Source organism: Branchiostoma lanceolatum, chromosome 1, assembly GCF_035083965.1.
Source record: "Branchiostoma lanceolatum isolate klBraLanc5 chromosome 1, klBraLanc5.hap2, whole genome shotgun sequence".
Classification (NCBI taxonomy): domain Eukaryota; kingdom Metazoa; phylum Chordata; class Leptocardii; order Amphioxiformes; family Branchiostomatidae; genus Branchiostoma; species Branchiostoma lanceolatum.
Window position 1 is genome coordinate 24,304,885 of NC_089722.1, and position 17,972 is coordinate 24,322,856.

General features: G+C 40.1%; 1 protein-coding gene across 1 annotated transcript in view; it reads left to right on the forward strand.

Moving 5' to 3' along the window:
* The window catches only part of LOC136443301 (mediator of RNA polymerase II transcription subunit 13-like), a 52,421-nt gene that overhangs the window by 10,016 nt on the left and 24,433 nt on the right, over window positions 1-17,972 (forward strand). Inside the window, exons 5-7 of the mRNA XM_066440489.1 lie at window positions 11,853-11,998; window positions 12,378-12,566; window positions 13,124-13,230. Coding sequence (XP_066296586.1) covers window positions 11,853-11,998; window positions 12,378-12,566; window positions 13,124-13,230 — 442 coding nt within the window. The remainder of the gene's footprint in view (window positions 1-11,852; window positions 11,999-12,377; window positions 12,567-13,123; window positions 13,231-17,972) is intronic.

Consider the following 17,972-nt stretch of genomic DNA (forward strand, 5'->3'; position numbering starts at 1 on the left):
TGACCTTTTTGTGGTTTACAATACCAACTGACTTCACCAACATACCAGTCTTGTTAGTTATGCTGTGTTATAAAAACATAAGAGTTTTTATTTCTTAAGTAAATGTTCTCACTATAGATTGTAGATCTAATAGGTTATTATGATATATACCATTTTAGTTCAATTTACAAAGCTGCTAGTTCTAACAAATGCTACATGATGTAGGTGGTAATAAGAAATGATACCTGAAGAAACTATAAAACTTGTTGCAATTTGATTTTACATGGAAAATCATAGTTGTTTATTTATTTATTTATATTAATCTTTAGGGTGGTCCTTTCAGTTAACAAAGTAACTGATTTCCAAGGGATGGTAAAAGAAGATTGGTTGGCTCATCTGCTATTAATTTTTTGGGTTACAAAACTTGGCTTGAATGTTAAAGTAGTTCACTCAAAATAGCGCTTTATGTATGCCAACTGATCTGTGAACATAGCCATAAATTGATGGTTAAGGCCACCTATATCAGTATATGACTTAAACACCTATTTGATGGTGACCCTTCCTTCTTATTACACATTTCATCATGCCTCTGCAACCTTGGCATAAGCAATAATCACATCTTGTTTGCACTGTATTATCAGCAATGTTCTGAGGTATATATTACTCTGTGCAGAATACCATTGTAGCGATGTAGTGTATCAATTTGTTAGTCTTTTCATAGCTGTTAGAATTGCTTGGTTTTAGAACTAAGACTATCAAAAGTTGAAGTTAAAGAAGTCATCAGAGCTTATAGTTTGCAAATTGCAGGTTCTGTCTGAAACATAAAGTTATGATTGTAACAAATCTGATCTCTTGTAGTTTTATAGCATTTCACCTGATGAAATTTCTGTTTAAAACATTGCCGATAAACTGAGCATGTGTATACAATTGTTCAACAACAGCAGCTGAGATGACAAAATGGATTATTTTGGTTGGTTCAGTGAGTGACCTATATTCTGTACCAGGCCAGGTTAAGTACTGCTTCTCAGAATAAGCTCTTTACCTGTGGAGATTCCTCTGCAACCTGTCAAACCAAAATAGTACCCTTCCCTCTCATATAATTGTTACGAATATCAGAGATCATTGTTGTTGATACACAAGATAACAGGTACTCAAGCAACTGGACAGATTTTGCAAACAGTCGTTGAATATCATTTGCTGGATGTCTAAGATTCTAACATTCATTGACATGATAAACCACGAATATTCAAGTAGTCTGGACTGGTCTCCATTTCTGTCACTTGTGCTTGTGTCTTATTAGCCTATCATTGGAGACATTTTCGGAAACATTGGATAGATAAAATCATGCTACAGATGTTACAATATCCTGGTATTTTTATGAGCCTGTTCAAAGATAGACTAGTTATGTGTAACAGATACTCAGCAGTACAAGCTACATATTGTTTGTTATGTGTTTACACATCTGATATTATGTATTTTTCTTTGTTCATGTTTTAGATCTGTTGTTGTGAGCTTTGAATTATTACTGGTATGTCTGTTAGTTAACTTCAAAGCCGACATGTTGTTTGGTATGTCTCCTGTGATACCAGTATGATTTTCAGGTATGGCTTATCCTGCGGTTGATGTATGACTATGACCCAAACATGTTAGTCTGAGATGTGGTGGAAATGGTTTGTTTGTGGAAACTCCTGTGTGCGGGTTATTGATGAACCAGTTTGCGGTGATGTGTCAGTGCCATCTGTCTGTCTGGCCCTGGTGACAAGGAGTCTGGCACGACGTTCCAAGACATCTACCATCCGGAAAAGAAGCGTGACTTAGAGTGGCTATCCAAAAGTTCCTGTACACTTTGCTGGATGTGCTTGTGGGTTTTAATAGCCAACCTGTTGCTCAAGATTGTGTGTTTATTAACTGGCCTTGACATCGATTCATGTGAGTATGGCCCCTAGTCACCCTTGAATCATAACTTGCATATCCTTCAAAAATTGTTATAGATCTAGTTGTATTGTGGATGACATATTTTGCAGTGAGAACAAAGGATTGCTTATCAGTCCTGTCTGCAGTAGTCTACTGTGCAGACAGACAGTGCAGAAGGCATGCTGGCACAGTTATCTACTCCGACTTGTACACCTGGCCTGTTCTCACCTGGCCCCGCCTTGGGGCACGACACCTTGCACAAAGCCCACACCTGTTGGCAGGTATTGTTACAGGTACCGGCTTATCAGGGTCGCCGATCGTTAAACATGAGGAACATGCCTTTGACTTTAGACTATTCTTTGCGACAAAAAGGGATAGGTGATCTGCTATGTTATTATAGATATATGTTGGAATAGAAGTGGCTCGTAAACATGTATTTCCTGAGAGGCTTCCTTTTCATGTAGTTAAACATTAACAGGATGTTTATGAAGTTTATGCTTGAGAAGTCTCTGTTGTAAAAATGTTCAGCACCATTTCAGATTAAATAGTTACTAACTACTTAACCTTGGAGATACTTCACTATCTGTGATTAATTGAAACAGTAGAATTGCCCCAGCAAGCTAAAGGTCAAGGTTCAGGTCAGGGTTCAAACCGTACCAGATCAGATCACAAGAGAGGATTGCAGCAGAAATTTTAATCAGGAAAACTTCCTCCCAGGCAATGGCGCTGACAGAAGAAAGCATTTGAAAGCTTGTTGTTTGAACTAACAATGTCCTTTATAATGAGGAGGAAACTGTTGTAAGATGTGTGTCTTCCTGTGAGACTAAAGACAGATGGGAGTTGTGTTTGTGTTTGAAGAAGGACTGGTGTTTATGAATAGACCACCTGCCAGCTGTCATGGGGTCATTATGGGATGGCAACCTTTGACCCTCAGTGAACAGATTTGTGACATGTTGAAAGATTATTACACTGACTGAGAGAGCTGTTCAAAATATGTTGTTACTAGTACACCATTTAAACATCAATCAGGAAAATGAGACGAGAGATTTGGAGTCAATGATGACTTGTTTGAAGTAAATGAAATGTGGATATGGATTGTTTTACTCACTTGTGCTGCTGGTTGATCATAGATAATGTATTCATGTGAACTTGGAATGAACCATACAGATTTTCACAATAGGGGGTTGGACCAAAATAGGAGAAATTCTACAGGCAGCTGTTACCCATCTAAATGCTTTCTTATTAGTAGTTGATATAAATGGTAACTTCTTTAGCCTCTTTCCACAGTCCATGGTCCTTGTATTTATTTTTAGGCTTCTGCAACTGTTGAAAGGCTAGAATATCTCTAATTTGACACTAAAAGATGTGGGCCTAGCTGCCTTTCTTTGTTACTAGTCAGATATTTTATTGGTAGTATAAAGGAGGAACCACAAATATTCATCAGGGGGTTTGTGCTTGTATATTTGTGGTTTAAGACCTTTGGTTAGCCTCCAACATAACAATTAATGGTTCATCCCTATTTCCAATAGGAAGCAATAGTGCCAGATTGTTTGTGGGAGGGGGGCACTTGGAGTTCAGGGCTGGAGTAGGGTTACAGTGTTTATTGATGGTTGTGAATTTGTCAGACAGACATGACAGACACATGATACCTGACACAGAAATCGTTCCCCCATTACTCTGGGTGTTTTGTAGCCTAAACCAGATCCCCTTGTTCTTTAGTAGGACCTCCACTGGTTGTCTCTACATATAGGTGTTGTTTCTAGCTTTTGGGAATGTAGGGCATGACATGTCATACTTGAGAAGTTTAGATAGATGAAAATATTTGTGTGGAACTTGTGCAATGTTATCCACTGAGCCATTCAAAATTATTCAGTTATCATTTGGTTCTACAATAAAAATACATCTGATCAAGGAATTGTTTTACTGTGTTAGAACATAAGACAGTGCTTTATACTACATATGAAGATAAATTTTGGCAAGCTATTGTTACATTATAACTTACATATGTCACTTACATACTACTTGTCTAATGTCAGGACAGTGGTATTGAATTGATTTCATTCTCAGAGTTTACTGAAGACCATTTTAAGTCTCTGATTGATTTTGAGTGTATTGTGAACAACATGAGTGTGTATTGGCTTTGTAGTCCTCAAATCCATTGACAACAGCTGTTATGAAGTTGTTAGGACTTAAACGATCATGATTACTTTGCTTGTTGTCATGCAGGTGTAAATTATCTCCATGTTGTTCATGTATTTGACGGGTCCTGTCTTTATTGACAACAGTGGAGGTCCATAAATGTGAAACATGGTGGTGTGAAGAGGCAGTGGTTTACAGGGTTGTTTGTGGGTACTTGTGATGTGGTCAGATCTCATTACAACCTAAGCACCACCTTCTCACAGGGCTTCTCACTTCATTCAGCAGGAGTGAAGTAGGAAAACAACAAAAGCAAAAATTTAGAATTGTTGGTTCTTGGTACATGTATATTTACTTTCTCTTAACCTTCTCCCTGCTGACTAACCTCATGTCCATTACAAAGTTGGTGCCAAATGGCTACCTTAGTAGGTTGAAGGTTAATCTTAGCCTATGTAAGAGTGGTGGGTCAGAATTATTGCCAGATGAAATTTGAGGCGTTACACGAATAAATGGAAGCGATTTCTCAAAGGTTTTGTTTATTATTTTCTTTGCATGGGGATTTTCATGTTTTAGTCTCAAAGAAATAGTATCATCATCCCTAACTTTTAATTATACAAGTGTCATCTTTGAGACATGGTGAAGTTCAGGTTTCGACCTGTAGCTGAACAATTTTACAGGTTCTCTACAGTGTACCTGCACACAGACCTAGTTCTAGGTGTTGTTGATGTTATCCCAGTCAAGGCCCTATTTCCTCCACAAGGGTAACCCTACACTTTCACTGGTAGGTCAGGGGAAGGGTTGCGTGATCAGCTCCTTTCTCATCTCTCCCACAAGTGTTGATTCTCTCTGAGAGGGAAGAAATCTCTCCCACCACGCTGGCTACAGGCCAGTCTGAACTAGTTGTCGTCCATCAATTTCTGGCTGCTGTACGGAACCATTACACAAACAAGGGGTGCCTCAATTAGCATAAACATCACTCCAGTAGGTGCTACCTATCCACTGGCTCGTTCGATGTGTGTTTAAGAAATGTAGGTGAAGTATTGTTTAGACAAAAATATAAGCACAAACACAGGTTATATTAAGTTTCTGTTGAGTTGTAAGCAGAAAATGAGAAAACATGTCACCGCTTGATTTAAAACAGAAATGTAATATCAATATGTGCCAAACCAATATTTGTATAAGGTTGATTTTGATACTTGTAACTGCCCTGTTACTGTTAGAAAATCCCTGATATCCATATATGGGTATCTAACCATCTCCCTGCTGCCTAACCCATAACCCATAACCGATGTACAGGAAGACTTCTTGTTATGACCTGTCTTTGAGCATGTAGTCTGCAGTGGGATTTGCAGTGTTACTAGAACAGAAAGGCGTGATCCCTTGTTTGTACATCACAGGTGTTTGTTGTGCCTTTGAACTGGCATCAGGCTTGGGTGTTATATTGATCTTAAGTGACAGGTGTTAGGCACTACCAATCTGTTTACCTTAATAGGTAAAAAGCAGGTAGCTATCTACATGAAACTTGATTGGTATCTTGATCAAAATGTAAAGATGTCTGTATCTGTATAGCTGGTATTACTGCCCTTTGGCGTAACATACCAGCTTCGCAGTACTGCTGTGCGGCAGAAGCTGGTTATATTGCACTGAACACGTAACTTTCGCACATCAAGCTGCAAGTTGTTCTGTAAAGCTAACCAGTGAAGATGCCCCTACTGAAGTTGGTGACTTATGTCTTTGAAGTATTTCAGGCTAGGAAAGAAACATGCAATTTGAGAAGCAAGCAAGTCAGGCCACAAGAAACCTTGTTTAGATTCAGAATTATTTTTAACTCCTGGTCATCTTCTTGTGGTTTCACTCTTTCAACAAGTGTACGACTCTTCAACTAATGGCAGCTTTTCTCCTTCTGAAAGTAAAAAACCCTGTGCCAATATTTCAGTTTATTCAGTCAGATTCATACAGGTATGGAAGTACAGTACAACATGTAGCATGCATTGGCAATGTACAGGACTGGAACACGCTGTTGTTTAACTGAGGAATGGACTTGTGATTTAAATATTGATAAATCGGTGGGTACTTGAGCGTCCTCTGTAGCATTCTTGGAATGTGGCAGGAAACTTAAGGGCCAAAGGTGGAGATGGCAGAATTCCACCAAGTAGCAGCAAAGTGCCTGCCTCAGCTGACCTCTGGTTTCTCCACGTAAACATGAAAATAAACAAAAACAGGTTAAGAAGAAGAGCAGAAAACAGGTATTTCTGGGATAAACTTGATACAAATACAGGGTCAATTCAAAATTTGTTTGAAAAGTAGATCCAAATGTCCTTGCATGGGCCTATCAATTCTATTCATCTTTTAACCATGTTTTTGTCTGTAGTTCAACTAGTGATTATCTGTATCCATTAGAGCAGCCTCCCTCTCATAGTTTATGGATCCTCCCCTATAACAGTCCCCTCCCCTCATCCCCTGGCCTGTCCCTGCCAATCTGCCCCTTGCTATGTTGACAGGAGACAGTTTGCAACAGTTGCTATGACAACCACTGTTGCTATAACAACTGCTGACCTCAAGTTTACCCAGGATTAGTGGCAGAATGTAGCAGAGGAAAGATCTGATATGGAAATGTGCAAGATCAGGGGAAAAGGAGCCAGGATTGAACTTCTGTTTAGGGTTTGTTAGACTATCACCACTGATGTCACCTGATAGAAATCCAGGCGCCAGTGTCCCACCCAGAGTAATAGAAGCTTGCCGCGATTTACAGCACACACACACTTGGGTTAGTGTACAGTACATGCAGTATTGATTAAAGATGCATGGTATGATACCAGGAAGGAACTCTCTAGGGACATAACATCATCCATATGACCTTAAACCCACTAGAAGGACACAAAATGCCAGGTATGACCAGCTGTTTCGGAGGTGGTGGTATGATTAGGCTCGTTACTGATAGGGCTTGCTGGTGGCTGTTTCAGGGTTTAGGGATGGGATTTATAGCAGATATTTTATGGCAGAGTGCAAGAGGTGAGGATATCAGTCACACCTGTCTATCTGATCTAACATATGTACGGAGGCTTCAGACCTGCCAGATATGATCATACATGAAGGAACCTTGGCATAGATCTGAAAGCAATTATAACTTGGATTTAACATATGCATTCGCCTGTTGAAGTTGCTGGAATTTATCTGGGGCATATTATGCATAGCTACTGTGCTGTCTTTTAATCAAGCAACCTACCATATCAGATGAAAATCATCTAAATGAGAAAAAGATGAAAAGGAGTGTGTTATAAATGCCCTAGTTTACACAACTGGAAAAGAGGGAATTCTTTGAGAATAAGTGTAAAATGTTTCGTTCAGTCTTCCTTCAAAATGCTGGATCAGCATTTTTCCTTGTTTGCCATTTGTAGCTGAGCGCATTCCCTTTTGTTTTCGGGGTTGGCCACAGTGCCCTTGGAGTTGTGTGCTGGGGCGGACATCAATTATTCATTCCTAAATGTCATTATACAACCTGAAGGGAAATCTCTTGCCAAGTGGCATGATTTTGTACATGTGTAGAATTGTTAACATGGCGGCACCTCGGCTGTAGAAGGCTGACGGATGGCATACTGGGAGGTTGTCAAAGAGAAGCTTTTAGCTTAATCTTTCTTAATTTTATATGGAATTTTTATTTTGCCATTGCAATTTCGCACAGAGTTTAAAACTACTTGTTTGCAAGAAGAGAAAATGTTCGGATTGCTACTCAAGAACACAGCCATTTGTAAGCAATTTCAAAACAATGCCATTTTACTGTCATGCATCATTTTTAGATGCGCGTGTTTAGATGTGGCATTGAAAAGATACTATTTTAACAGATTGTAAAAATAGATTGATAAGGGTGGGCTTTTGTTTGAAATGGAAGACAAAACGGTTCCAGTACAACAGGTAGAATGGAAAATCAAAAGAATATGTTTCTTTTGTTCTCGTAAATTTTATCCATCATGAGCAATGATATTCCTAAATTCCTCTTGAACATACCAGTCTCCCAAAGCAGTGGAGATAGCTGTGCAATGAAAGAAGTAGTTGAATTTGGAATGCTGTGTTCTGCATGATGAATGCCTGTAGCACAAGATTAATGACCCCAGGAATTTGGAGTGAGATATACTAAAGGGCCCGGGGCACATTCAGCACTCTGTGCTAACATCATCTCAACATAGCATGTTCGTACTCAGCCTTCTTAAGTATCAACTGAACTCAGGACTTGAATACTTGGCTCTTAATTTACTTCTTCTACAGTAATGAAATTGTATTTTAGAAATCAAGGTTAATTGATGTGTAAAGTGTAGGGTTATTGATATGTTATCATTGTTATAAAACAGCTAGAATTTTATAGGGAAGCGTGCACATGTAGTCATTGTGACAGTATCTGTGAAGGGTCTAAAAAAAAAAAAGTGGGACATGTATGAAGATAGATACAAGCATTTTGACTCCAACCGCCTATGAAAGATATTTTTGTTTTACATATAGCTGATATTCAGGATAGCCAACAGCAATAACCTCCTACCAATATTGTGGTGCAATTTTGTGCTGTTTAGCCATTTCCCCATTTATTTTGTTCTTTCTAAATCTGACTGAAATAGTTGGTAAGTTCCAGTTCCATGATATACTGTACTTTCATCGCTACAAGCAGTTGTGTGTTTTGACATTTCATGTTCCATTCCATAAGTCTCGAACTACGCCAAGATTGCAGGAAGGTATTGACCAGGTAATGATATATCAGGACATGTTTGTGGTGCCATTTTGATGTTGTTAGGCTTCATTTTAGATTGTTACATTGCTTGACCAGGAAAATGTCTTTGTCAGGGAGTGGTTTTGCCTGAAATTGTAGCCCCCACCGATGGATACATCCAAAAGTAACCATGCAAATCGGATAGCAGGTACTTAATCTTCCTATGATTGCCAGGGGCACATTTGGGTGTCCCGATCAATAGGGTAGGGCAGCTTGTCTTTGCTTTCACGTCACCGGAAAACCATTCATGTAACAGCAGTTGGGCAGTTTACACCTGGGCAAACTGAATCTCTCCAGGAGTCCAGCGCCATAAGGTTAACCACCCTCCCCTGTGTCTGCGGAGCATGGGTCAGTAATGCGGATTGTGTCACTTAGGGACCGGACTGATCCACCAGCGCGCATCACTGATGGCCAAATAGCCGCCGCCCAGTCGGCCAAACTGCTCCGTCTCCACGAGTGATCCGGAATATCCATCTTTCCGCGGGTTGATGAGTCTACAGGGAAGGATGCGGAATGGAGCGGTGCTACATGGAATTCCAACGTCCTTGGCCAAGGGCATTGCAATCTGCTACAGTTGGAATGTGGCGATTATTAGAGATGTTACAAATAAAGGTGGACAGGCTATACCTGGGTTTCCTCGAAGTAATGATCTTTTATTGTTACAAGTTCAAGTTTTACATTCACCTGAATTAGCAGTTTAGTAATAACAAACGTAGCAAACTTTCTTGGAAAACTTGTTTTTTTTCCTTGAAAAAGTATGATGCTGTACAGATTTTATTTAGAACATTATAAGCTTGATATAGCATCAAATCGAGCAACCTAAGTTTTCGGTGAAATAAATTTAGATAGATTTTTGGCATGAGTCAAATAGTTGTTGCTTCTTGAATCTTAGAATGAGGATTCAGTTGTCAGTCTCAATCAGAATCCTGTGGATAGAAAGGAAAATTGTAGAGGGATTTACCAGTACATTTTGTTAAGGCAGCTTCAGATGGTATTGACTGAGAGCCTGGGTCATCATTGTTTGAACCACAGTTCCTGAGTCGATTCCCAGTGAATCCCTCTTCATTTCAAGGACTGTTTACTTCACCCCCTGAAATTGATTGATACAGTAATTAGATAGGAAGTTACAGCCCTATGAATTCACGCTTGTCTATGATGAATGTTCCTCCCCACACCATTCCCTATCACATTAAGCTAATTAATTACCCCAGTTGATAACGCTTCATTTTCTACACAAGATGCAGTAAATATGTCTCAACACTATAATGCAAAGGTCGCTTCCTAGCTGTTGCTGTCTGTGCCATGACCTCTGGAATTAAGTTCGGGCAGCAAGGGTTTGAATTTCAGGCTTGGGCAATGGCGGGGAAAATATCGTCATTTCCAAATCTCGTTTTATCTTCAGGTGGCGGCATTATGGAAGATCGTGCGTTATAGACCCCCGTGCGCTTATCGTGGCGAGCGCAGGACCGGGCACGTAGCTGCGTAGCCTGCATACTGATGGTTATCGCGGTTTAACTAGATCCACGGCTAAGAGATCATCCTTTACAACCAGGGCTATTTAGTTCACAGGCTGGGGATGTATAATGTAATTTGGCACTGGTGTCCCTAACTGGCCTGTGCTGGAGGGATGGGTCTGTCTCGTCTCGGGGGAGCTTAGTTTGTTGTCTGATTGTGTTGTTTTACTGTGGTTGAAGCAATGAGAATAGACATAATAGAGCAATGTAGGTCTGAAATGAAAATGTGGGGATGTTCTGGGATCAGTTTAGATAACTGATTGTGACATGTAAACTTTGAAGTGTAGGAATTTTTGAAATAGAATTTGCATAAATATTTACTGTACATCCATTGCTCGAAGGTATCATGTTGACATGATACTCTAATATAATTTTTGACCTTTAGGCTGTAGATTTTATAGATACATGGAAGTGGAATCATAACACAGTAAAGACTAAAGCATCATTATGCCATGAATGGTTATTGTTGTAGTACACTCACAGTATATCACAGGTGTTTTCAACAAGTACTCTGTATAGTGTAAGGGGAGGGGGGCTGTATGTTACTGGAGTTGGTCCACTGGAAAAAGGACTCAAAATCCTATTCAAAATTTGTTATGGCTTAGAGCCAAGTAAGAAGTGCAGTTAGCTCCAGTCTTTTTATGGAAAGTGAGCATAAACACTGAACACACGTGCCTTTGTAGGTTGTATATTTTGTGACCAAAATAGAGATGCTGTGCTTGTGAGAGAAGCTTGCTCTTTCACTTGACATGTAAATTGTACAGTACACCCGAATAACATGATATTGGGCTTCCAATATTGTGTCTTCAAAATTTTCAAAAGAATAACTCTGCAAATCTAAGGTGACTGGTGCTAAGTGCTCATGTCCAAAGCATTCATCCCTCAAGCCTCCCTCCCTTTCCAATGATATTCAAGGTTCTTGTATTATATTCTTGCCACAGGGCTGTTTTCAGAATTGTCTCTAAATGATGGTATACTAGCTTGTAGAATTGCCATAGACATTTGGCATTTTTCCTAAGCATGTATGGATGTGTATGATTTTGATTGATTTAAGGTAGCATAGTTGTACTTTGCTGGTATGGTTATGCAGTACAAATGCTCCATTGTCCAAGTAATAGCTGTCTCTCCTAACCCTTGTATACGTCATGGCACATGGATATGTCATGTGGAAATGGCATATTATATGCTCTCCATTGATCATGGTGATGGGTCTCCAGCGACTGTTTTTGATGTCACCTGTGCCATCAGAATACATGAGGGAACACATGGTTCACGTGTAAAGGGATGTCAGGTCCAATTCTGGCTGGTGGCACTCTCCCGACGTGCATAGTGCTAGAAATGGTGGTAGTCATTAGGAAGGCACATGAAGCCTTGTTCTGTTATGCAGCCGTACTTGTGGAAGAGAGCTAGGAAAATTTGTCTTGTAGTACATTGAAGCTGTATGTACTGTTGAGAGCATCTGTACTTGTCATGATCTGTCGAAAGTTAGCTTAACTTGAAGGAGATGCACTTCCATTCCAATCTAAATTCATCCGTTCTTCTCTTGTTTTCAGTGAGTACCTGTCGTGCGCTTTCTCGTTCTTCCTACATGGCGAGAGCACAGTATGCACCAGCGTGGAGATCCAGGAGCACCAGTTGGTGGAGCGTCTGTCGGCGCAACACCTCAACAACGTGCAGGGCACCGCGGGCGGCTTCCATGGTGAGCAGGCTTGATTTACTGTAAATGCAGAAGTGTTCGCTGGTTTTAAGTTCGCGTTTTTTGCAGTGAACTCTTTACTGCCAACTCAAAATCCAAGTGAAAAGCGTTTCCATTATGTGACTATAGTGCTACTATTGTTTCAAACGCGAACTTGAACATGAACACCCCATTTTCTCTCTACTAGGAAATTAAATCCCTGCAAACATTGCTGCATTTACAGTACTTCATCTGGAATAAAACTTTTTGGATAGAATCTTCAGCACTAGTTGTTACACGGCTAACTCCATTCGGCATTTTACTTTTGAAAGACTGAACTGCCTATCATATTTTAAATTGTTTGGAAAATTTGACTCACCACATGTTTGTTGGCACTGCGCAGTCCTACTTAGTCCATATGGCCTGCATGCCACGCTGACGGGGCGCACCTACAAGGCCAGCGACCCCACCACACAGAGGCTTCTGGACGAATGGAAGCACTTCTACCCCCTGAGCGACCAGGCCTCCGCAGACGTGGGGGCTGCCGGGGACGCCAGTAGCACGCTGCCGGTGGCGGTGGAGGTTGTCGTAGGTGAGCATTCATCCCCTTTTTAATCTCCCCATAGTGTATAGTGGTTGAATGTGTTGTACTTAGGGCTGTGTACCTAAACAAAAATCCAGGTACGGTACAGCAGTTAAGGTAAATGGTGGTAAATTGTCATCTTCGTATGAGCATTTATATTTGAATATCAGAAGGAGTCTAGTTTTCGCTTTAATTTCAGCTATAAGGTTATCAAAATTGTCATCTCTGACTTTAGTCTAAAGAAATGGTGTCCACTAGTGTTTTACTTTGTTTAGGTATAGATGTTAGGTCTGTACCTAAACAATTTTACAGATATAGGTACCGGGTTTAGTTGTACTAGTGGGGACATCACAGATGTATTACCTTGGTAATACACACCAGTATGTGTTAGGTACATGTACTGTGCTGCTGTGATAAGTACATGCCATCCCTGAAGGTGGTTTGTTACACACATGTAATGCTGGGCTAAGTACATCATGTACAGGCAGGGGGTATGTGGTCCTGCTGCAGACTGTGTGTTGTTTTGATGCATGTACCACTGTGCTGAGTATCCGTCCCATTCACAGGTGGTGTGCGGATGTGCTACCCTACTGAGTACGTGGTTGTGCCCATGGTCCACTGTGAGGAAGGGACCCAGACGGCAAGTGGGGGGGCCAGCCTATCTGCAATACAGGTGAGATGATTATGTACAGTTGTTGTTTTTAATTAGGTCCCCTTTCCACTAGATGGTGATAGTTGAGTGGCCAAAATGGCTTTGTGTGACCCTTTGTTTTATGATTTGAATATGATTTTAGAAATTCATTTCTATGTATATGAACTTGAATGATCTGTCAAATTTTTGGTTGTCCAACAGTCGCAGCCTCTAGTTGAAAGAAAATGTTAAATAGACCACTGTGTTTATCCAAATAAGTCTCTCACAAATAAGATATGATAAGCCTGTATAATACATTAATCAGAGATTGTACCTAGACCAACACCATTGTTAAGTTGTGCCTGATTAATTCTTACTCATTGTAACATCACCGCAGGTATGATAACTGGGACTGCTGGTATAAGATATGAGCTCATTCTGCAAACTGGGTGATCTCGGGGATCCCATATCGATTTAAATCCTCCATGATAAATGATACCTATTAATATCGGCATGTATGGCCATCACATGAATATTACAGTCCTACCTTATTGTGAGAAACTGTGTTCGGTATTATAACGTTAGGAATCCCTGCTTCATGATAAGTTGTAATGGCTGCTATCAGTGACAACAGCATGCTGTATATGCAACATTAGTGATCATAAATCTTCATGTACTGCTATGTAACCCATCTGTCACGGATCTTCCATGAAATATGGTGGGGGGTCTAAACCTTGAAAACTAGGTGAGTTGCAGTCCCAACTTTGCCCCCTGCCACCCCCTCCTGTGACAAATGGAACCTGCCAAAGACCTTAACCCCCATTGGCTATAACTCTTAATCCAACAAGGTCAGCTGTGACATAGAGGTTGCCCTATGTGAGATAGCATGCCATTGGACAGGATGGAGTCAGGATACTTCAGAAACTAGAAATGCAACTACTGCTTGGTGAAATGTTGTGAGGTTGAATCCCCAGTGGGCACCATTTAGGTATCGTTTTTGGCAAGTGTTTCGGACATGTGGAAAATTGGAGGGTCTGCATGCTCTTTTCAGTAAGGCGTAGGCAGCCTGTTTTGATATCCTGTCATTCATAGGGACAGCTGTCTTATGCATGTAATTTGTAGAGAGGCAACCAGATTTTGTGTAATTGCCTTACTTGATTTCAGCATAATACGTAGGGGTTCTTCTGAATTCAGAGTAAAGCGTTGTGTGGACACCCCATGCAGACCCTCAATCATGAATGGAGTACTAGATCAGAAACAAACTTGTATTTTACTGAACAAGAAGTTAAGAACAAGAGGATTTGCTGTGCCTTGATAGTGGTAATTTCCACCTTAAATTCATAACTGTATCATTAGCAAAACTAGTCTAGCCATGCAGGTATGTGCAAGCTTGTATTCTTCAGAGAAATTTGACACCATGACTGGCCAGACCACCAGGAAGTTAGGTCAATCCCAAGGTCATTTGTGACTGTAGAGGTCAAGATATTTGGCATGGCCGCAATTTGTGGATTGAGCGATTACAGAGATGAAAAAAAAGACCTTGTTCTGTTGCAGATTCTTTACATGTATCATTCATGTTTGCCAGTATTTTGATTTACCTGTACATATCTCTACCAGCTGCTGAAAGAATATCAATTCACACCCATGGGGATTTAAGTTGTTAATGATGTGATTAATTTTACTGTCTCTCTCAACATCATCCTAGATTAACAAAGGTAACATGATAAATGTGAATATATTTCCTAATGCAATTAAGTATGGGAAGGAAGAGGATAACAGATGACACCTTTAGGGCACAACATTCCGTGTTCATACTTTTAAATCAAGACTTATTACATCTTTCACCTTCAAGTATATATTCCGTTGAAAGGTTTATATTCGCTAAGCCATCTTTGGCTTCCAAATGTGATAAATATGTTTTTATTACATCGTAAACTGTTGTGATGGAATGATAGCGATTTGAATGAACCATGATGAAATGGGGGTGGAGTGGGGTGTTGGTGTGCTGCTAACATTTCTTTCAAGTGCTTGGTTTGTGCAACAAATCTTTTCCCCAATAGGATGCTATATCCTTGCCAAAGCCCTTTTCTTTACTGTATCTGTAATTCATACCAAAAATATGATAAGCTCTCTTAAAATACTAATGAGGAAATATATCAGGCCATTCTCTAATGTATATTCCCCTTCATATGTCTGTTTACAAATGAGTAAAGTTCCCTGTGCATCTCTTTTGTACAGTAACATCCCTGTTTACTTACCAAATTACACACTGATATGACAGCAGTGATGGATCAGGTCCATTGGGACCATCTTTCTGCCAGACATTTTTTTTAAATTTTAAAATTGCCATTAACATTGCATCATATGTAGTAAAAAAGTTATGGAAATCTGTAAACATTTTTTTTCTTTTAGCTTATAAGAGATGTTTGGTATTCAGGATGCAAAAATTAGTCTGAGTAATTAAATCTAACAACCCCCCCACCCAATCTCCATTCACCACTTTCGTGGCTTAACAATGGTGACACTGTGGTCTATAATGAAAGTGGGACTTTCTGCATTGGAATGAGGACAAATGTAATTGCTTTGATTTGTCTAATTTTTGGAATTTATACATCATTTTAAGATTAGAGAATTGTTGAGGCGAGCTATGAAAAATGTAGAAACTGAAAGGTAATTGTGTAGTTTTAAAATCGGCTTTTGTTTGGTTAACCATAAAAGTGTAAGGTTTTCTAATACTGGACCAGGCAGTACTGACTTTGCCACAACATTCCCCCATGGCTACCACATCCATGGATATTATAAAAAGTGGGTATTTCCTCACCCAGCCATGGTCTCCCTTGACGTTGAGTTATCCCATCAGTTACACAACTACGGTACGAAACGCGGATAGCCCGCTACAAATTGAAGTGACCCAGGAGCGTGATTCCTTCCCTCCTTGCGCGTTGTTGATGGGGAGTTACGGCCCGACTGGTCAAGGCTGGCAAATGGCTCCATGCATCATCACACCATGTGTGTCCGCACACTGCCCTGTGAAATCAGCAGTTTGGCAAGGGTAATTACCAACCACAGTGTCCCCTCGCACTGCTGCGTTTCCGTTAGACATGTTACCAGGGCTGTAGGATTAAGCAGGGTAATTTTCTTGCAGCAGTACTTGTTGTAATAGTGGATGTGAAAGTGTCTTCGAATTCTTTTGTTTGTAGTTTGCTTTGTTGCCTTTGTAACCTAAAATTGTCTGTAAAGTACTATCTGGGGTCCCATCTTGTGTCAGATATTTTGCATCAAACGTATCTGTTTGTAACTCAAAGTAGTTAAAAAGGTTTTTGTTGCCAAAAATTTATGGAATAGAAAAATCTGTAGGAAGTAGTATGTCTATATTTTTTACTCCTGTCGCTTTTTTAGTGGAATAGCCCTTAACCTATAGCTCATCTAAATGCACCATGACGTTTGGGTGATAAAGTGTAGTCAACCATATAATTGGTAACCATGACCTTAAGATTTCAAAAATGAAAAGTGAAAATTGAATATCTATGAAATCTTGGAGGTACGAGAAATGATGGGAAAGATGGAAAAGCAAACAGGACAGGGTCAATTAAATTTTCATAATCCCTTTGTCCTTAATGTGATCTTTCCTTTTGTTAGGACTCCCTGTTCCAAGTGCAAGTGTGCTGTATCAATCGAGTTCAGATTGGTATTTATTATGCAGCCATCTCCCAAGTGTGCCAGCTTCATTTTGTCTCCGGTATCGCCTCAACTAGCCGCATCCAATTTGAGAAAGGCCGACAAAGTTATTAAGGCCTTATTAGATTCTCCCGACCACAATTTATTCCGGCGGTAGCGTATTGACATTTTGCGACCAGGATGAATCACCGTGACCCAGGCCCTCCCGAAAGGCACGTAATGAATTTTTCTTTACAAGCTCGTACTCAAATTGATGATTGGGTGCCGCCAACCCCAAATCTGGTTATTCCACAATTAGAACCATTATGGAGGAACCGGCAAGAAGTGGAAGGAACAGAGAATTAGGTTTTGCAGCAGAGAACGGTGATTAGTTTATTCTGAAGAATGTAATCCCTGGCCGTGAAACAAGCCTCATCCAGCCTGGGCAGATATTAATACGGCAGTTATCATGATAGATGGGAATTTCCCGGAGTGTTAGGGGAAACGTTCCACCGCAGTTCTGCTCAGTGAAGATGGGGAGCAGTGTCAAAACATACGGAGCAACAGATGGCAGGCATACATGATATGTGCCCCAACAGGGGGAGATAAAGGCTCTTTGCAGCAAAAGCCTGAGGATATAGTACCAAATAATAAGAGTATCATTGCATACGTCATAATTTTAGTGTCAACTGCTGTTATCACACCCTTCTGTAAGCCCCATTTTCGGGAACTTTCTCATCTCTGACTTGTAGCTAGCAGAATATTTCCTTTTTTTGTTTACTGTAAGTTGATTTAAGGCTAGTTTTTGTTGTAGATATGATAAATTGATTGATAATGGAGTGTTTGTTTGAATTATTTTAATTTCCTGTTTACAAATGAAGCACCAAGGGTAACTGTCTCTAAACATCAAACATGTCTTTTTCAATAGAGAATGATCTAAACATGTTTTTTGTGAATGTTTACTGAACATTGCTCTCAAAGGTGCCCAAAAATAAACTGTTCAAAGTTACAATCTAGGAAATGTGACCTGGTCAAGTAGATAGCAGGTGAACAATAGTAAGACTACAAACACATTAAGTTAGAGGTGATTCAATTCTGCAGTAGGAAGAAAATAGAGTGTCCGCGAT